Source organism: Silurus aristotelis, assembly GCF_946808225.1.
Source record: "Silurus aristotelis genome assembly, chromosome: 6".
Lineage (NCBI taxonomy): Eukaryota > Metazoa > Chordata > Actinopteri > Siluriformes > Siluridae > Silurus > Silurus aristotelis.
Window position 1 is genome coordinate 30068384 of NC_139579.1, and position 24962 is coordinate 30093345.

The 24962-nt window shown below is 40.6% G+C and overlaps 1 protein-coding gene across 2 annotated transcripts in view; it reads left to right on the forward strand.

The window, feature by feature from the left end:
- Nucleotides 1-24962, forward strand: part of shtn1 (shootin 1) — a gene marked incomplete at its 5' end in the record, with an annotated part of 54268 nt that overhangs the window by 23211 nt on the left and 6095 nt on the right. For both annotated transcript variants that reach the window (XR_014534103.1, XM_083544703.1), the window contains 8 exons: nucleotides 1945-2107; nucleotides 2398-2495; nucleotides 14691-14772; nucleotides 15396-15490; nucleotides 20899-21045; nucleotides 21480-21633; nucleotides 22017-22143; nucleotides 22765-22850. Coding sequence is in view for 1 of the 2 variants with exons in the window: in XM_083544703.1 (XP_083400829.1) it covers nucleotides 1945-2107; nucleotides 2398-2495; nucleotides 14691-14772; nucleotides 15396-15490; nucleotides 20899-21045; nucleotides 21480-21633; nucleotides 22017-22143; nucleotides 22765-22850 (952 nt within the window). The remainder of the gene's footprint in view (nucleotides 1-1944; nucleotides 2108-2397; nucleotides 2496-14690; nucleotides 14773-15395; nucleotides 15491-20898; nucleotides 21046-21479; nucleotides 21634-22016; nucleotides 22144-22764; nucleotides 22851-24962) is intronic.

Below are 24962 nucleotides of genomic sequence, written 5' to 3' on the forward strand. Positions count from 1 at the left end.
TGTGTATGAGTGTTTGCTTATGGGCCGGTGCCGTGTATTCCACCTTGGATAGCATTTCGATTTACTGTGTTCAGAAATAAATAACATGTTTAGATGATTTTTTTTTTTTATAAATGTTAATCTGAAATACAATGCAAGCAAACTTCATATTACAAGCTGAGTTTTATTCTCGTGTTTTTTTTTTTTTTTTTTTTTAAGATAGTTCAAATGACAGCATCGGTTCATTTACATTTAAATAGGTGAACACAATTTCTGTACGTGTAGACCGGTGGAGAGCAGAGCGAATCAGGTCTAATAACCGCCCAACGTTTCGCACGTTTGATTCATCGTTTCCGATGCCTGTAATTTGTCTGCCAACCTGGCCCCGTTTGCTGTCGGCCGAAAAAAAAAGAAGAAAAGGACAAAAAAAAAATCATAATCAATTTCTTAAACTCTGGAACATCCTGCATTGAAAAACAGCAGTAACAGAGGAAAGAGCAGGCGGCGGCTGGCAAATCAAAGTGCAATCCAAACACATGACATTTTGTTTTGACGATGATGATTTTCAGAGGTGCTGATGTGTTGTGGGGGGGAAAGTGGTGGGGGGGGGCAACCTGGGGGGAGTAGCGACCTCTGAGTGTGTGTGACTGATTTCTGCAAATGTGTAATTTCGCATTTGCTCTCTTTCTCTCTCTCTCTCTCTCTCTCTCTCTCTCTCTCTCTCTCTCTCTCTCTCTCTCTCGCTCTCATCAATGCTGGGTGATTATCACTTAGCGTGTGTGTTTATCCTCGCATTATGTGTTGTTGATTGTATTTTCTAATACACGCATTCAAAGTAAAGGACATCATCAGGAAATGGCTACGTGTGTCGCCTGGTCCCGACGGAGCCGCCATTAATAAATGCTCGTTAAATCGAGGCGGCGTATAGACGGGCCAATTTCGCAGCCCGGCTCCGACCAATATGTCATTCAGGAATCATTTATTTAATTCAAATGCCTTCAATGCTATTGACTGGTCCTGTCCCCACTTAGCGGCCTCTCGCGGGCGATCTTTAAGGCCGTTAATGTAACCTTAAAGAAAGCACGCCGGTATGTCGAAGTGTAAAACAAAAAGGGTGGCGTGGAAGGGAATTTGCTCGGCTGAACGCGATACGGCACGTGATTGATATTTACATGGTCGTATCTGATAAAAGTACCGTAATTATCTTTCTTTCTCGGCTTCCTCCTCCTTGTGTGACTAGCTTATTTTACCCTTGATTATTGCTCTTTTCACCGCTGTGTGTGCGTTTGATTAAGCAAAAAAAAAAGGATGTGCAAAGGCTGGTATTTCAGAGAGAAGATCTGTAAAATTTATTTTCAATCTGTTAATATCGAGACATCAGTCAGATTGTTATGCTCGTAGGTGACAATATTACTACATTGCACAAAGACAGAAATCAATTGCTCACCATTGTGCTTCATTTAAATATACGGACAAAGGTTGTGGACATCTGATGTTGTTTTTGTACATCCCGTTACACATTTAGTCCCCATTTGCATTTATATTAAGGAAGATGTTCCTCTAGATTTTGGAGTCTTGAGATACAGAAGTGTAGCTGCTTAACAGTTCTTGGTGTCCTTTGTTGTATTTTCAGTTTCATGATGCACCAAATGTTTTCAAATGGGAGGTGGTAGCTTAGTGGTTAAGGCATTGGACTTTGAATCCAAACTTTCAAATCCCACCAAGGTGCCACTCCTGGGCCCCTGAGCAAGGCCCTTAACCCCATAGCTGCTCAGTTGTATGAATTAAATAAATAAGTCACTTTTGGAAAAGGGCGTCTGCCGAATGCCGAACTACGATGTCATGCGATTGCAATAGATTGTAATAGAAGATTTTTTGGCTCAAATATTTAAGGCCTTCCCTGAAAAAAAACACTATTACAGTATTTGTGCTTGTGTGTGTGTGTGTGTGTTTGTGTGTGTGTAGCTGAACAGGCAGAACCGCTCCCTAAAGAGGAAAAGTATGATGTACATGGCGCATCTAGATGCCAACGTCATCGCCGAAATCAACCTGAGCGACGAGGAGGAAAATCATCAGGAGGAAGAGGCTGAAATCTGTAGCTCCTCCCACTGCCAGATTGTCATCTCAGGTACGTTGTTTTTATTTATTTCTTTATATGAATAAATTTATTTGAAGCAGTGGCTTGAGCCAGGATTTATTACTGAAATAAAGTGTTTCCGTTGTGTCAATGCTCACTATTGGTTCATAGTGTTCACTGGAGAAACCACGCTTCCTTCCTTCCTGGGGACTGTCTCATTTGTCCATAGATACATTTGATAAACTATGCCATAGATACACACTGATGAACTGTCACTGTTAGGATGTGATTTGTCAATTTGCTTTAGAAAATATTTTTGCATGTTTGTGTGTTTCGATCAGAGTTACGGAATAAATTAGAGGCATGTCTGGAGGAGAAGAAGAAGTTAGCATTCGAGCTGGAGACGACAAAAGATCTGCTCCACAAAACCCGAGAGGAAGTATGCCTGACAGCCTTTCATCTCAGTTCTGACCCTGAGTCTTTCTCTCACACACACACACACACACACACACACACACACACACACACACACACATACACAGAGACAAAGTTACACACACCCACTCACACCCACTATACAGAAACAGAAAATAATACACAACCTATATACAACTGCCAAGGGTTGCTGAGTCGTTAAGATGTTGGACTTCTAATGATAAGATTATAAGTTTTAATCCCAGCAAAATGAAGCTGCCACTGAACGGGCCCTAGAGGTCGGCCCCTAACTCTCAACTCTGCATACTTACTTAGACTCTCCATTAAACACCATACACACTTACACCCTACACTGAGACACATATACACACACAGAACATTATACACACTCACCATACACACTCACACACTACACTGAGACACACACACACACACAGAATATTATACACACTCACCATACACACTCACACCCTACACTGAGACACATACACACACACACAGAATATTATACACACTCACCATACACACTCACACACTACACTGAGACACATATACACACACAGAACATTATACACACTCACCCTACACACTCACACCCTGCACTGAGACACATATACACACACAGAACATTATACACACTCACCCTACACACTCACACCCTACACTGAGACACATACACACACACACAGAATATTATACACACTCACCATACACACTCACACCCGACACTGAGACACATATACACACACAAAACATTATACACACTCACCCTACACACTCACACCCTGCACTGAGACACATACACACACACAGAACATTATACACACTCACTATACACACTCACAATCTACACTGAGACACATATACACACACTATGATCACATGATCTATGATGATCACAAATTGTTCTGTATTGTTGAAAGATTTATGACCAAACTTTTGATGTCACCCATATGAGGATGGGTTCCCCTTTGAGTCTGGTTCCTCTCAAGGTTTCTTCCTCATATCATCTAAGGGAGTTTTTCCTTGCCACTGTCGCCACGGCTGCTCATCAGGGACAAACGCACACCATTCACCTTCACTGTTATTTTCTGTAAAGCTGCTTTGAGACAATGTCTGTTGTGAAAAGCGCTATACAAATAAACTTGACTTGACTTGACTTGACACACAGAACATTATACACACTCACCCTACACACTCACACCCTACACTGAGACACATATACACACACAGAACATTATACACACTCACCATACACACTCACACCCTACACTGAGACACATATACACACACAGAACATTATACACACTCACCCTACACACTCACACCCTACACTGAGACACATATACACACACAGAACATTATACACACTCACCATACACACTCACACCCTACACTGAGACACATACACACACAGAACATTATACACACTCACCATACACACTCACAATCTACACTGAGACACATATACACACACAGAACATTATACACACTCACCCTACACACTCACACCCTACACTGAGACACATACACACACAGAACATTATACACACTCACCATACACACTCACAATCTACACTGAGACACATATACACACACAGAACATTATACACACTCACCATACACACTCACACCCTACACTGAGACACATACACACACAGAACATTATACACACTCACCATACACACTCACAATCTACACTGAGACACATATACACACACAGAACATTATACACACTCACCATACACACTCACACCCTACACTGAGACACATACACACACAGAACATTATACACACTCACCATACACACTCACACCCTACACTGAGACACATATACACACACAGAACATTATACACACTCACCATACACACTCACACCCTACACTGAGACACATATACACACACAGAACATTATACACACTCACCCTACACACTCACACCCTACACTGAGACACATATACACACACAGAACATTATACACACTCACCCTACACACTCACACCCTACACTGAGACACATATACACACACAGAACATTATACACACTCACCCTACACACTCACACCCTACACTGAGACACATATACACACACAGAACATTATACACACTCACCATACACACTCACAATCTACACTGAGACACATATACACACACAGAACATTATACACACTCACCATACACACTCACACCCTACACTGAGACACATACACACACAGAACATTATACACACTCACCATACACACTCACACCCTACACTGAGACACATATACACACACAGAACATTATACACACTCACCATACACACTCACACCCTACACTGAGACACATATACACACACAGAACATTATACACACTCACCCTACACACTCACACCCTACACTGAGACACATATACACACACAGAACATTATACACACTCACCCTACACACTCACACCCTACACTGAGACACATATACACACACAGAACATTATACACACTCACCCTACACACTCACACCCTACACTGAGACACATATACACACACAGAACATTATACACACTCACCCTACACACTCACACCCTACACTGAGACACATATACACACACAGAACATTATACACACTCACCATACACACTCACAATCTACACTGAGACACATATACACACACAGAACATTATACACACTCACCATACACACTCACACCCTACACTGAGACACATACACACACAGAACATTATACACACTCACCATACACACTCACACCCTACACTGAGACACATACACACACACACAGAATATTATACACACTCACCATACACACTCTCACCCGACACTGAGACACATATACACACACAGAACATTATACACACTCACCATACACACTCACAATCTACACTGAGACACATATACACACACAGAACATTATACACACTCACCATACACACTCACACCCTACACTGAGACACATACACACACACACAGAATATTATACACACTCACCATACACACTCACAATCTACACTGAGACACATATACACACACAGAACATTATACACACTCACCATACACACTCACAATCTACACTGAGACACATATACACACACACAGAACATTATACACACTCACCCTACACACTCACACCCTACACTGAGACACATATACACACACAGAACATTATACACACTCACCATACACACTCACAATCTACACTGAGACACATATACACACACACAGAACATTATACACACTCACCCTACACACTCACACCCTACACTGAGACACATACACACACACAGAACATTATACACACTCACCATACACACTCACACCCTGCACTGAGACACATATACACACACAGAACATTATACACACTCACCATACACACTCACAATCTACACTGAGACACATATACACACACAGAACATTATACACACTCACCCTACACACTCACACCCTACACTGAGACACATATACACACACAGAACATTATACACACTCACCATACACACTCACACCCTACACTGAGACACATATACACACACAGAACATTATACACACTCACCCTACACACTCACACCCTACACTGAGACACATACACACACACACAGAATATTATACACACTCACCATACACACTCACACCCGACACTGAGACACATATACACACACAGAACATTATACACACTCACCCTACACACTCACACCCTACACTGAGACACATATACACACACAGAACATTATACACACTCACCCTACACACTCACACCCTACACTGAGACACATACACACACAGAACATTATACACACTCACCATACACACTCACACCCTACACTGAGACACATATACACACACAGAACATTATACACACTCACCATACACACTCACACCCTACACTGAGACACATACACACACAGAACATTATACACACTCACCATACACACTCACAATCTACACTGAGACACATATACACACACAGAACATTATACACACTCACCCTACACACTCACAATCTACACTGAGACACATATACACACACAGAACATTATACACACTCACCCTACACACTCACACCCTACACTGAGACACATACACACACAGAACATTATACACACTCACCATACACACTCACAATCTACACTGAGACACATATACACACACAGAACATTATACACACTCACCCTACACACTCACACCCTACACTGAGACACATATACACACACAGAACATTATACACACTCACCATACACACTCACAATCTACACTGAGACACATATACACACACAGAACATTATACACACTCACCCTACACACTCACACCCTACACTGAGACACATATACACACACAGAACATTATACACACTCACCATACACACTCACACCCTACACTGAGACACATATACACACACAGAACATTATACACACTCACCCTACACACTCACACCCTACACTGAGACACATACACACACACACAGAATATTATACACACTCACCATACACACTCACACCCGACACTGAGACACATATACACACACAGAACATTATACACACTCACCCTACACACTCACAATCTACACTGAGACACATACACACACACAGAACATTATACACGTTCACCATACACACTCACAATCTACACTGAGACACATATACACACACAGAACATTATACACACTCAACATACACACTCACACCCGACACTGAGACACATATACACACACAGAACATTATACACACTCACCCTACACACTCACAATCTACACTGAGACACATACACACACACAGAACATTATACACGCTCACAATACACACTCACAATCTACACTGAGACACATATACACACACAGAATATTATACACACTCACCATACACACTCACACCCTACACTGAGACACATATACACACACAGAACATTATACACACTCACCCTACACACTCACACACTACACTGAGACACATACACACACACACAGAATATTATACACACTCACCATACACACTCACACCCGACACTGAGACACATATACACACACAGAACATTATACACACTCACCATACACACTCACAATCTACACTGAGACACATATACACACACAGAACATTATACACACTCACCATACACACTCACAATCTACACTGAGACACATACACACACACAGAACATTATACACACTCACCCTACACACTCACACCCTACACTGAGACACATATACACACACAGAACATTATACACACTCACCCTACACACTCACACACTACACTGAGACACATACACACACACAGAATATTATACACACTCACCATACACACTCACACCCGACACTGAGACACATATACACACACAGAACATTATACACACTCACCATACACACTCACAATCTACACTGAGACACATACACACACAAAACATTATACACACTCACCCTACACACTCACACCCTACACTGAGACACATATACACACACAGAACATTATACACACTCACCCTACACACTCACACCCTACACTGAGACACATATACACACACAGAACATTATACACACTCACCCTACACACTCACACCCTACACTGAGACACATACACACACACAGAACATTATACACACTCACCATACACACTCACACCCTGCACTGAGACACATATACACACACAGAACATTATACACACTCACCATACACACTCACAATCTACACTGAGACACATATACACACACAGAACATTATACACACTCACCCTACACACTCACACCCTACACTGAGACACATATACACACACAGAACATTATACACACTCACCATACACACTCACACCCTACACTGAGACACATATACACACACAGAACATTATACACACTCACCCTACACACTCACACCCTACACTGAGACACATACACACACACACAGAATATTATACACACTCACCATACACACTCACACCCGACACTGAGACACATATACACACACAGAACATTATACACACTCACCCTACACACTCACAATCTACACTGAGACACATACACACACACAGAACATTATACACGCTCACCATACACACTCACAATCTACACTGAGACACATATACACACACAGAACATTATACACACTCAACATACACACTCACACCCGACACTGAGACACATATACACACACAGAACATTATACACACTCAACATACACACTCACAATCTACACTGAGACACATACACACACACAGAACATTATACACGCTCACCATACACACTCACAATCTACACTGAGACACATATACACACACAGAATATTATACACACTCACCATACACACTCACACCCTACACTGAGACACATATACACACACAGAACATTATACACACTCACCCTACACACTCACACACTACACTGAGACACATACACACACACACAGAATATTATACACACTCACCATACACACTCACACCCGACACTGAGACACATACACACACACACAGAATATTATACACACTCACCATACACACTCACACCCGACACTGAGACACATATACACACACAGAACATTATACACGCTCACCATACACACTCACAATCTACACTGAGACACATACACACACACAGAACATTATACACACTCACCCTACACACTCACACCCTACACTGAGACACATATACACACACAGAACATTATACACACTCACCCTACACACTCACACCCTACACTGAGACACATATACACACACAGAACATTATACACACTCACCCTACACACTCACACCCTACACTGAGACACATACACACACACACAGAATATTATACACACTCACCATACACACTCACACCCTACACTGAGACACATATACACACACAGAACATTATACACACTCACCATACACACTCACAATCTACACTGAGACACATACACACACAGAACATTATACACACTCAACCTACACACTCACACCCTGCACTGAGACACATATACACACACAGAACATTATACACACTCACCATACACACTCACACCCTGCACTGAGACACATATACACACACAGAACATTATACACACTCACCATACACACTCACACCCTGCACTGAGACACATATACACACACAGAACATTATACACACTCACCATACACACTCACAATCTACACTGAGACACATATACACACACAGAACATTATACACACTCACCATACACACTCACACCCTACACTGAGACACATATACACACACAGAACATTATACACACTCACCCTACACACTCACACTCTACACTGAGACACATATACACACACACACAGAATATTATACACACTCACCATACACACTCACACCCTACACTGAGACACATATACACACACAGAACATTATACACACTCACCCTACACACTCACACCCTACACTGAGACACATATACACACACAGAACATTATACACACTCACCCTACACACTCACACCCTACACTGAGACACATATACACACACAGAATATTATACACACTCACCATACACACTCACACCCGACACTGAGACACATATACACACACAGAACATTATACACACTCACCATACACACTCACAATCTACACTGAGACACACACACACACACAGAACATTATACACACTCACCATACACACTCACAATCTACACTGAGACACATATACACACACAGAACATTATACACACTCACCATACACACTCACACCCTACACTGAGACACATACACACACAGAACATTATACACACTCACCCTACACACTCACACCCTGCACTGAGACACATATACACACACAGAACATTATACACACTCACCATACACACTCACACCCTACACTGAGACACATATACACACACAGAATATTATACACACTCACCCTACACACTCACACCCTGCACTGAGACACATATACACACACAGAACATTATACACACTCACCCTACACACTCACACCCTGCACTGAGACACATATACACACACAGAACATTATACACACTCACCCTACACACTGACACCCTGCACTGAGACACATATACACACACAGAACATTATACACACTCACCATACACACTCACACCCTCCACTGAGACACATATACACACACAGAACATTATACACACTCACCATACACACTCACAATCTACACTGAGACACATATACACACACAGAACATTATACACACTCACCCTACACACTCACACCCTACACTGAGACACATATACACACACAGAACATTATACACACTCACCATACACACTCACACCCTACACTGAGACACATATACACACACAGAACATTATACACACTCACCCTACACACTCACACCCTACACTGAGACACATACACACACACACAGAATATTATACACACTCACCATACACACTCACACCCGACACTGAGACACATATACACACACAGAACATTATACACACTCACCATACACACTCACAATCTACACTGAGACACATACACACACACAGAACATTATACACGCTCACCATACACACTCACAATCTACACTGAGACACATATACACACACAGAACATTATACACACTCACCATACACACTCACACCCTACACTGAGACACATATACACACACAGAACATTATACACACTCACCCTACACACTCACACACTACACTGAGACACATACACACACACACACAGAATATTATACACACTCACGATACACACTCACACCCGACACTGAGACACATATATACACACACAGAACATTATACACACTCACCATACACACTCACAATCTTCACTGAGACACATATACACACACAGAACATTATACACACTCACCCTACACACTCACACCCTGCACTGAGACACATATACACACACAGAACATTATACACACTCACCCTACACACTCACACCCTGCACTGAGACACATATACACACACAGAACATTATACACACTCACCCTACACACTCACACCCTGCACTGAGACACATATACACACACAGAACATTATACACACTCACCATACACACTCACACCCTCCACTGAGACACATATACACACACAGAACATTATACACACTCACCATACACACTCACAATCTACACTGAGACACATATACACACACAGAACATTATACACACTCACCCTACACACTCACACCCTACACTGAGACACATATACACACACAGAACATTATACACACTCACCATACACACTCACACCCTACACTGAGACACATATACACACACAGAACATTATACACACTCACCCTACACACTCACACCCTACACTGAGACACATACACACACACACAGAATATTATACACACTCACCATACACACTCACACCCGACACTGAGACACATATACACACACAGAACATTATACACACTCACCATACACACTCACAATCTACACTGAGACACATACACACACACAGAACATTATACACGCTCACCATACACACTCACAATCTACACTGAGACACATATACACACACAGAACATTATACACACTTACCATACACACTCACAATCTACACTGAGACACATACACACACACAGAACATTATACACGCTCACCATACACACTCACAATCTACACTGAGACACATATACACACACAGAACATTATACACACTCACCATACACACTCACACCCTACACTGAGACACATATACACACACAGAACATTATACACACTCACCCTACACACTCACACCCTACACTGAGACACATATACACACACAGAACATTATACACACTCACCCTACACACTCACACCCTACACTGAGACACATATACACACACAGAACATTATACACACTCACCATACACACTCACACCCTCCACTGAGACACATATACACACACAGAACATTATACACACTCACCCTACACACTCACACCCTACACTGAGACACATATACACACACAGAACATTATACACACTCACCCTACACACTCACACCCTACACTGAGACACATATACACACACAGAACATTATACACACTCACCCTACACACTCACACCCTACACTGAGACACATACACACACACACAGAATATTATACACACTCACCATACACACTCACACCCGACACTGAGACACATATACACACACAGAACATTATACACACTCACCATACACACTCACAATCTACACTGAGACACATACACACACACAGAACATTATACACACTCACCATACACACTCACAATCTACACTGAGACACATACACACACACAGAACATTATACACACTCACCCTACACACTCACACCCTACACTGAGACACATATACACACACAGAACATTATACACACTCACCCTACACACTCACACCCTACACTGAGACACATATACACACACAGAACATTATACACACTCACCCTACACACTCACACCCTGCACTGAGACACATATACACACACAGAACATTATACACACTCACCATACACACTCACACCCTACACTGAGACACATACACACACAGAACATTATACACACTCACCCTACACACTCACACCCTACACTGAGACACATACACACACACACAGAATGTTATACACACTCACCATACACACTCACACCCGACACTGAGACACATATACACACACAGAACATTATACACACTCACCATACACACTCACAATCTACACTGAGACACATATACACACACAGAACATTATACACGCTCACCATACACACTCACAATCTACACTGAGACACATACACACACACAGAACATTATACACGCTCACCATACACACTCACAATCTACACTGAGACACATATACACACACAGAACATTATACACACTCACCATACACACTCACACCCTACACTGAGACACATACACACACAGAACATTATACACACTCAACCTACACACTCACACCCTGCACTGAGACACATATACACACACAGAACATTATACACACTCACCCTACACACTCACACCCTGCACTGAGACACATATACACACACAGAACATTATACACACTCACCATACACACTCACACCTGACACTGAGACACATATACACACACAGAACATTATACACACTCACCATACACACTCACAATCTACACTGAGACACATACACACACACAGAACATTATACACACTCACCATACACACTCACAATCTACACTGAGACACATACACACACACAGAATATTATACACACTCACCATACACACTCACAATCTACACTGAGACACATATACACACACAGAACATTATACACACTCACCATACACACTCACACCCTACACTGAGACACATACACACACAGAACATTATACACACTCAACCTACACACTCACACCCTGCACTGAGACACATATACACACACAGAACATTATACACACTCACCCTACACACTCACACCCTGCACTGAGACACATATACACACACAGAACATTATACACACTCACCATACACACTCACAATCTACACTGAGACACATACACACACACAGAACATTATACACACTCACCCTACACACTCACACCCTACACTGAGACACATATACACACACAGAACATTATACACACTCACCCTACACACTCACACCCTACACTGAGACACATATACACACACAGAACATTATACACACTCACCCTACACACTCACACCCTGCACTGAGACACATATACACACACAGAACATTATACACACTCACCATACACACTCACACCCTGCACTGAGACACATATACACACACAGAACATTATACACACTCACCATACACACTCACACCCTGCACTGAGACACATATACAAACACAGAACATTATACAAACTCACCATACACACTCACACCCGACATATAAACACACAAAGAACATTATACACAGACCATGCACTAAAGTACTAGAGTACTTTATACACACTTAACACACACACACACACACACACACACACACACACACACACACACACACACACACACTACTATACCTGCCCCATAGTTAAACAAGTTTAATGTTCCCTCAGCCACACACACACACACACACACACACACACACACACACACACACACACACACACACACACTCCCAATTCACAAACTTAAATGAAAGGTCTGAATAGGAGTATATAATTCTTTCACAAACTCTCTGTTGCTTTTCAGAATCTTTCAGACAAAATCTCTCTCTTTCTCTCTCACCTTCTCTCTCTTCTCTCTCTCTCTCTCTCTCTCTCTCTCTCTCTCTCTCTCTCTCTCTCTCTCTCTCTCTCTCTCTCTCTCTCTCTCTCTCTCACACAGCTCCTGCGAGAAAAACACGATAATACTGTTTTGATTGCCGAAACGCTCCAACAAAAGAAGCTCTTGGGGAAGTATAACAGAGGTCGGTTCCAGTTGCTGTAACCCTGCGCATACACATGCGCTGCGTCACCTCTGATCTCTAAGACAATGTGTGCACTTGTATCATAATTACACCAGCCATTTGATGCAGGGGTTTTTGTTCTCCGAGTCCTTCAGTGCTGCAATATTTTATTTCTGTCCATGCCACAATTCAGACACTAGTCTCATTTAATACTGTGTGTGTGTGTGTGTGTGTGTGTGTGTGTGTGTGTGTGTGTGTGTGTGTGTGTGTGTGTGTATTGTATACGTGTGGGTGGGCTTATGGTGCATTATACTGGGGACTTGATGATGATGATGATGATGATGATGATGGGAATGACTTTTTTGATATTGTGAGGACATTTGGCTTAAATATAACACAAATGCAGTAATACAAGAATGTGTGTGTGTGTGTGTGTGTGTGTGTGTGTGTGTGTGTGTGTGTGTGTGTGTGTAAAACGGTTGTCTTTTATGTGTGGGTGGGCTTATGGTGCATTATACTGGGGACTTGATGATGATGATGGAAATGACATTTTTGATTGTAAGGGCATTTCGCTTAAATATAACACACAAACAGTAATACAAGAATGTGTGTGTGTGTGTGTGTGTGTGTGTGTGTGTGTGTAGTGTCTCACTATGCAGTGGAGGAGTATGAGGCCTTGCAGGCTGATCTGGAGCTGGAGAAGGATTTGCGTGTAGAGGCAGAGAATTTTGCACACAAGGTAAGAATATACAAAGAAACACACACCACTGGTGGACGAAGACAATAAGTTTGAGTCAGGAGTTTCTTCCATCACGTATTCCTCTATAAATGTTCTGCTTCCTGTTGAACTGATGCTGTTTGTGATAAGTAGATACACAAAGCACCAGTTAAGTTTTTATGCACTTTTGATTTTGCAAAATGTACTTAAGTAAGATTAAAAAGTGAGATATTTGACTTCAAATGAAGTTAAAGACTCCCCGAATGGAAATCTATATATATATAAAGCTCAAATACCACTGACTGACTCACTCACTCATCACGAAATCTCAAAAACCACTGAACGGATTGCAATGAAATTTGGAACATACCTTTCTCTTGGGTCTTAGGTGCTCAATAAGAAAGGGTTTTGAAAAATTCGCCCTGGATCGCGGCTAACTCGCGAAAAACGCGATTTCTCACGCATTGTAAATTCTTCGAAATAACAGCACGGATCCTCATGAAACTTACTACATTGTTTCTTATTAGATGTTAGATAAAAAAAAATTTTCAAAGTAGTTTGCCCTGTATCGGTACTACAAAGGGGTAGTACGTTATTTGTTGACGTTACTTTCTGATCTCTGATCATCCAGTCCTGCTCAGTGCTTACTGCTTATTGCCATATTGCTAAGCGTTCTGCCTTCCGTAGCGAAGCACGGGTACTTTCAGCTAGTATTTCAATAAAGTACAGTTAAACGAAAAAACTACTCAAGTACAGTAACGCATTTCATTATGTTTACTTCCTGACCGTCCACCACTGGTCCGCAAAGACCTCTGGACCAGGACACAAATGTTGTGCAAAATAGCAACAGCAGCAGTAGGTGTGCAAAAACAGCATGTAAACGGGTACAGTACGGGTGGTGCTATAGGCATTGATGTGTATAAAATTGTATTGAGGACTTGTGTATGTTTTCCTACCAAAGCATGGGCTGTGTAAGACCAAAGACTTTTCATATAGAATTGGTGGAAACAGTGACGTTTGCATGGTGGTCAGAAACAAAAAACAGTCAAATGATGAACTTTTAAGATGTCCTTCAGTTACTTTATGGTATTTGCCAGACACTCTTATCAAGATTGACCGATACAACTGGGCAGTCAAGGGGTTCAGCAGTGGCAGCTTGGTGGTGCTTGGATTTGAACTCACAAGCCTCAACTTCCCTAGTCGGTTAAAGTCCTGCTTTTTGAACCCGCATTTCACATTTAGTCCATTTGCTGTTATAACCTCCATTTTTTCTTCTGGGATGATGTTCCACTAGATTTCAAGTCAAAAAGCTCAAGTCAAGAAGCTTTCATTGTCATTTTAACCATATCTAGCTGACGCAGTACACAGGGTAGTGAGACAATGTTTCTCCAGGACCCTGGTGCTGCATTAAACAACATACATCTACATACAGAACACAGAGATAAAGACTAAAGTATGTTATATAGTAATAATATAACTATGCAGCGTGTGGTGTAAATGTCCGTGACAGAGGGAAGAGAGACTCAGATGATCTTCTTAGCTGTCCTCCCTATCCTCTGTAGGGTCTTGCGATCTGAAACAGTGTAGTTCCCAAACTAGGCAGTGATGCAGCTGCTCAGGATGCTCTCGATGGTCCCTCTGTAGAACGTGGTTAGGATAGGGGAGGGAGGGAGATGGGCTTTCCTCGGCCTTCTTAGAAAGAAGAGATGCTTCTGGGCTTTCTTGCTGATGGACCTGGTGTTGACCAGGTGAGGTTCTCCTCCAGATGGACAAGGAATTTGATGCTCTTGACCATCTCCACAGAGGATCTATCGATGATCAGCTAAGGTGGGACAATTGTGTGGGAACAGTTTGGAGATGAACAACATCTGGCTGGAAAAGTCAGGTGTCCTAAAAGTGTAGTTTTGTCCATATAGTGTATATTACCACAAACTGCCATTTTCTTCTCCAAAAGTGAAGTTTCTTTTAAGCACTTTATTCCGAGTGAAACAAGTCGGCAGCCGGTTTCTGATTACAAACTGAAGTGATTAGTCTTGTGTCCATTTCGCTTTGACACAAAACAACATAATCAAAGCCTGGAAGGAAATTAGAGTTAACTAGCAAAGTTTTAGACGTTCTGGTGCATTTGGCTTCTTGTAAATTGGCTTCTTTCCTGTGGCATAATTCACAAATATATTCTCTGCAAAATTCCAAAATAAACCCGTTTCCATTTTTGTTTTGAGCACTTTATTAGGAACATCTGCATACCGACTTATTCGTGCAATTACCTAATCAGCCTGTTGTGTGGCGTCAACGCGACGCTTAAAATCGTGCCAGTACGAACCAGCAGCTTTGTGAAATGTTCACATCAATCTGTGATTTCTGACGCGGTATGATTGAGCTGGTCAGAGCTTTTTCAGAACTGCTATTCTCCTGCGATTTTTACGTATAACAGACTCCAAAGTTTAAACGGTGCAATAAAGAAAAAACATCTAGTGATGGAAGTTCTATAGACAGAACTGCCTTGTTGAGGATGAGAGGTTTGGAACTTACAGAAACTCATAATCGCATGATGAGGCTGTGTCGAGCGGAGAAGCATGTTAGAGTGCATCCAGGATTTTTATATCCAGGTGTGTGAACAGAAACACCACTAATAACAGTTTACTAACAATATGTACACTAATAATAATAGTAATAGAAAAGGTGCTACTTTGCAGCACAAAGAAGTTCTTTCTTCACATATCCCAGCGATGGTCAGCCATGATTCAGCACCCCTGGAGCACAGAGGGTTAGGGGCCTTGCTGAAGGGCCCCTAGAGTGGGAGTTTGGCAAGATTGGGGCTTGATCCCCCATCCTTCATTCAGTAAACCAGAGTTTTAACCACTACGCTCCCACTTTACAGTATATATGACTATAATTCTCAACTAATAATAGTTATATACTATTATAGTATTTTTAATATCTTTGTAAAAAGATTATATAAGAAAGATAAAAAAAAAAAAACAAACATGCAATTTGTCATTATTGGGAATTAATAAATCATTGAAATGCGTCTTGCAAAGGTTACTGAAAAAGCCACGTCACTGCGAGTTTGTCGGTTGTGTTACAACGTGCGTTTGTAGTGCGATTGTTTTATTCAATTATTATCTTATGTCACTGTAATAAAATGTCACGCACACTTTGGTGCAACATCCTTTTCATATCTATTCAACACACTGGCCCAGCAAGAACTGTAGAATAAACTGAAGGACAAAGCAAACTAAAAACTTTAACATTGAAGAAATATATATATTTTTTTTATTAGGCCTTGTGTCTATTATCTCCTTTAGGAATGCAGAACAATTCATCAGGGCCCAAGTCTGTCATTCGTCCGCTTCAGATGACTCATGAAGTCATCTTCCCGTGATCCCTCAAACCAATTCTTATTTCTATACACTTTCTCTTTATGCCCTTCCACGACCTTCAGCCCTTCATTAAACTGTACCTGTTTGCGTTTTTTTAATCCGTCTGCAGACATTAATGTCTTGATTGCAGTCAGGAATGCTGTGTGGCCTCGGAGTCATTGTGCCCACTAGACATTAATAATAGATAGCTAATTAACTTGTGGTCGGTGTATAGAGGGGAGGTAGACTTAAATTCTTTCAGATCAAATTTGGATGAAGTGATTTCTTTATTACTCAAAGATTGAGTCCAAATCCTGATCATGGGCTGTCAGTGAAAGAAAAGAAAAAAAAAAAGATTTTTTTTAGCAAACCTCTTTATGACTTAAATATGAAATTAATTTTAAAAAATGTATTGAGTATTTCAGTGTCTGTCTAAAGTTTGGAAGCACCTACTGTTCTATAATTTTTAAGAGACACATGCATGTATCTTTTGTTTAAATGCAAAAAAGATTAGTCAACAGTACTATAAAATGGTATAAAAAAGGCAGAAACAGTAGTTTTTTGGTGATTATACATGTAGCAATACATTACACTTCAAGTTTATGTTTATATTGTTAAAAAGATGCTAACTCAATATATACATGTAATTTAAATAATAAACCAACATGCTTCTATTTGACTTCACTATACAACAAGACAACGAGCCAAAGCGTACGTCCGAGCCCTTTAAACATTATTTATTAGAATCACCTGCCCAGTCACTGCACCTAAATTCTATTGAACTGCTCTGGGATGAACTGGATCACAAGGTCAGACAGAAATCTCCAACAAGCAAAGAACGCCTTCGGCAAGTTTTACAAGAGGCAAAGTATTTCAGCTAAATGTTCGGAGAAACTAATTGTTCAGATGCCGAGAGTGTGTAAAGCTTGTGTAAAATTTAAAATACTGTTAAATGACCTGCATAAATACAAAAGGAACATGCATGTGTCTTTCAAAGGTTATGGAGTTTCCATACTTATTATATGATCACAGTCAATGAAATATCAATGAAATGATTTTGTACTTATAGTTTTGTGGCAGTTTGTAATGCTTAAAACAAACTTGTCAACTGATAGAAAAAGACAAACTCGAACCAACAGCTTCGAAAAGGTTAAGTAACCCTATATTTAGTATATTACCATAAAATAATATATATATTTTTTAATATAGACATTTATAATTACATTTTATTTTTGTAACTCATTTTTTAATTTCAAGTAGAAAACTAATATTCCAGACTATATTTAAGATATTTACAGTTGCTGCGAGGTTCTGCAGTGAAGTGAGTTAAGATTTCTGGGTGTCAATCACAGGGTGTGGAAATGGTGGTGAGAAAAGATTGAATTCGCAAGTCATAAACACCTTAATGTCTATTATTCTCTTTTATCACACCTAAAGTCTGCTGCTTTTAATAAACAGAGACTTTGCGCATGTTGAATGAGCTTAAAATAGCAATTTAGCTAAACTTTCAAATTCTGCATAACATAATGTGAGTGAAGGTAGGCAGCAGAATTCCCGGTGTTGAATGAACACGTGTTTATGGAAGTGAACATAAACTCTGAAGGAGTTAAATCATCACTCTGGTAGTTCATTTAACACTTTTGCTCTGTGTGTTAGCTTTTTTTATTTGATGTTATTCATTTTACATTTTGTGGGTCGCAAATCCGGCAGCACATATTTGCCCTAAATATAGGATTAGCCTGAGCTATGATTTATAGTAGAGCTAACGAATCTGTCGATGCGATACGTATTGATGCAGGGGTTGGGATACGATGTACTGATCTAATATAATCTCAAAACTAAACAACTAGCTTGAATCTTGAATTATTATTTATTTATTTTTTTACAATTTTTAAAAAATCGATACAGTATCGGCAAACAAAAAATCACGATACTCACAAATATCGATATTTTCTTACACCCCTACATGGCTACATGGTTTGAGGATCACTCATTTTAGAGCTTACATATTTAATTGGATGTACAACAATTTAGAAATCATAAGTGTTGTGTTTGTGTGTAATGTAGATGTTGGTTGAGCAGAAGAAGCTGAAGAGACAGAGCCAGGTCATGATGCAGAGTGTGTCACCTTCTGAAGCTCTGGCGAATGCTCTCAAGGAAATAACATCACTCACACACACCATGGAAAAACAACGGTTGGAGCACCAAAAACAGGTACACACACACACACACACACACACACACACACACACACACACACACACACACACACACACACACCTTTTATACTATCCTAGACTAGAGAAAATCATTGTGGGGACCTGCCAGTTGTCTTCACAAGGTCAAAATGTCCAGATATTTCTATCCTTGTGGGGGGTCTACTAAAATATGAAAATTTGCGCACACACACACACACACACACACACACACACACACACACACACACACACACACATACAGAATCCCAAATGTACACATTTATACATAGTAAATTGGTATTGTAAAATTGTAAACCTAGAGCAGTAAAACACATTCTCTAACAAAAACCGAACAAATAGTGTGTGTGTGTGTGTGTGTGTGTGTGTGTGTGTGTGTGTGTGTGTGTGTGTGTGTGTGTGTGTGTGTGTGTGTGTGTTACGTGCCCCCAGCTAAAGCGTTTGGAGGAGGAACTACACGGCTCCGAGTTGCAGAAGCAGTTGGCTGCGTTGGAGAGGAAGACTGCTGTGCTGGAGGAAGAGCGTAAAGAGTGCATGGAGAAATGCTCCAAAGCGGAAACCGAGGCCAAGGATCTCCGCTTCACTGGTACACACACACACACACACACACACACACACACACACATTTCTGTCACACGTGTACCATTTACATGAAGAGACACTTATTCACATTTCCGTTTATCATGATGTGATTCAGTAAAGAGCGAAGCACAGCAGTACATGATACAATCAAAAACATATAATAAAAACAATAAAATAAAATAGACAATTACATATACGTAATCTAGACTCAAAAAGCATCAATTGCTTCCGTTTGAGAGTATGATGGCATGAAAAACGCCTTGTTCTTATTTGACTGAGAGAGTCTTTCTGGTTATTATCTGTTCTACTGTGTGTATGTTATTGTGGCTTTCACTGCATTTATATCTGCACCCGTCATTATGCCACGTGTCACTGTGTGTGTTGTAGTGGAGGAACTGCAGAAAAAGCTGCAGCAAGTGTCAAATCCTATACCTGGTCCACCTCCACCTCCTCCTCCTCCACCACCTCCTCCACCTCCTCCACCTCCATCTTCAGTCTCAGCCAACCCTCTCAGGTCAGTGTCAGTGTGCTGAAATACACTATATGGACAAAGGTTTGAAATCTAAGCATAAGATTTGCTTCTTTTTGAACGTCCCATTCCACATTTAGTCCACATTTGCTGGTTATAATTCCCTCCAGTCTTCTGGAAAGATGTTCCCTTAGATTTTAATGTGCGCTTGTAAAGATTAGTGCACATTCAGCCACAAGTCAGGTGCTGGTGTAGGTGAGAAGGTGAGGAGGCCTGGAGTGCAGTCAGCGTTCACATTCATCTCAAAGGTGTTCAATAGGATTAAGTTCAGAGATTTATATTGGGAGATCTTCCACTCCAACCCATGTAAAGCAGATCTTTATGGAGCTGGATTTGTGCACAGGGGCAAAGTGATGTGGTACAGATTTGGGTCCCCTAGTTCAAGTAAATTGAAAATTTCATGCCACCACATCCATCAATGTGTGCCTTCAACTTTTTGCTAATAGTATGAGAAAGAGCTACATATAGCTGGAAATGTCGGATGTCCCAATACTTTCGTCCTTATAGTTTAGTGGAAAAAAATACAAATGTTATTTTATGGGGTTGTACAAAGAAAATGAGAGAATGTGCTCAGGATTTGATTTTCTTTTCTTTTAACTATTCCAGCTCGCTCATGTCATTACTTCGTAAGAAAAAAGGCACCAATGCTGACATTCCTTTAGTAGAGAAAGATGGATCGCCAAAAGAGCCAGGTAAGAACACAAGTGTGTATAGTTCTGCATCATGTCCTGTTTTGATGTGCACCTTGTCCATACTGAATTCTGGGCATTCTACACTCAGAGGGGAAAAGGTACACACTCCATCACCCTGAGCGTGTTGATCCCACAGGCAACTTTCATCGTTTTACAAATTGTAAAAAAGAAATAAAAATAAAAAAACGCAGCAGGAAAATTTTTATCGAAACCCAAATTTTGCTCAAACTGCTTTTTTTGGTTGAAACACAAAAATTCATATAAATCAAGAGAAGACGGAAAAGCCATAGTACCGTTTCCTGTTCCATTCTTAGCACTATTATTAATTACATCCTCTTTCAAATAAGTTGCATATCATTAGCTAAAAGAAAATATTGCAAAGATTAAAATTTTTATATACTGAACTTTCTGGACTCTCATTTCTTTACTGTATGTTTAACCCGATTTTTCCATTGAACGTTGCGCATGTGAAACGAAGCGAATTACCATTATAAAGCACTCCCCTGAACCTCAGATATGTAGGAGGTTTGTGACACCAACTTTTCCGGCCTCGTCCAAAAATAAAAATTTTCTGAAAGTGCACTCGAAATGACAGAGTCATTAGCACCGTGAACATGACCGACTTCAATTATTTTTTAAATGTCAGAAGGTCCTGAAAAGAAAAGGTTTTCTTACAGCTGTGAAAGTATCATGTATAATCCTATTGGGAATCTTTGCAGTTGTTGAAATGCTTGGAATCCCCATCGAAACTGTAATGAAGACTTCAAATAGTTAAAGAAAATGAGTTCTATTGCATTATGTGGTATTGGATGGTGAATAAATGGCATCGGATATACATTGGTGATTATGTCAATACTACCTGTGATCTAAAGTGCAGTTACTCTTATTGCAGTAAGCGAGTGATAGTCGGGCTTTTCTGTCAAACAAATGGGGGAAAAAAACAAAAAAAGACAGTTGAAATCATAGCAACCTGTTTGACCTTTTTGCTTTTTTTATGTATCGTAATTTCCGGACTATTAAGCGCACCCAAATATTGAATTTGACAAAGATTTTATTTTGAAATAAGCTGCACCTGTCTATAAGCCGCAGGTGTCTACACTGAAACTAATGAACTTTACACAGGCTTTAATAAAAGACAGTGTCTGTTACACGGCTTGTATCTAAACAGTAGACTACCAAGAAAGTCATTGTTCACTGTCTTCCTCCTTCCTTTCACAACAATTTTTCTCGAGAGTTTTTCTTTTGGCATCGTCATGCGTTTAAAAATCACCATCGGTGAATCTTTTCTCCCGATGCTGTGCAGCTCAGAACACAGGTGAAGTGTGTTTTCATGCCCGGTTGTTTTCAGCGTGACGAATGATTTGCATTTCCTGTTGACAGTCCGAGTGAGCAGCAGGTCAAACCTCAGAGGAACATCATCCATATTTATGATGTGGTGCGGCCCGATTCAGTGGGAGCGCATCTGATTTAATATAAAGAGTTTTATTGGTTTACCTGAACCCGTTCAGCAATTTCATTGGTCTAATGTTATGGGGTTCAGTTTTTTGGCTTGTGAAACTGGGAAAAACCCAGGAAAAATCCATAAATTAGCCGCTTCATTGTTTAAGCCGCGGAGTTTAAAGCGTGAGAAAAAAGTAGCGGCGTATAGTCCGGAAAATACGGTATTTATTCTATTTAGGAGTTTCATTGCAAAAAAAATACAAAATACAAAATCAGATTCGACTTTAATCAGATACGAGTTTAATCAGCTGAATTATTGTTTCAACGTTTACATAAACCCACCCAGTTTTGCCATTAAAGCTCCAAAACAGGCTCTCGAGAACGTTATGAATAATCAGGTGAAAACGGGTGTTTATTATTGTGCCTTTCCATGAGGAGGATAATTCAACACCATCCGACGGTGTTTGTAATGTATTTTAAATAGTGCACTTTTAATTCATATTCTTTCTCACAGAGCGAGTTGTGTTTAGCTGAACCTAAAGTGTTCATACGTTAATAAACAAACATGTACTAACCTGTAATTGAGGTAGTCGTAGTTCACACATGAATCCATGGGACTCGTGGTGTAGTCAAGATTAGTTCTTGATTAGAATCTGCTTTAACTCATCTTTA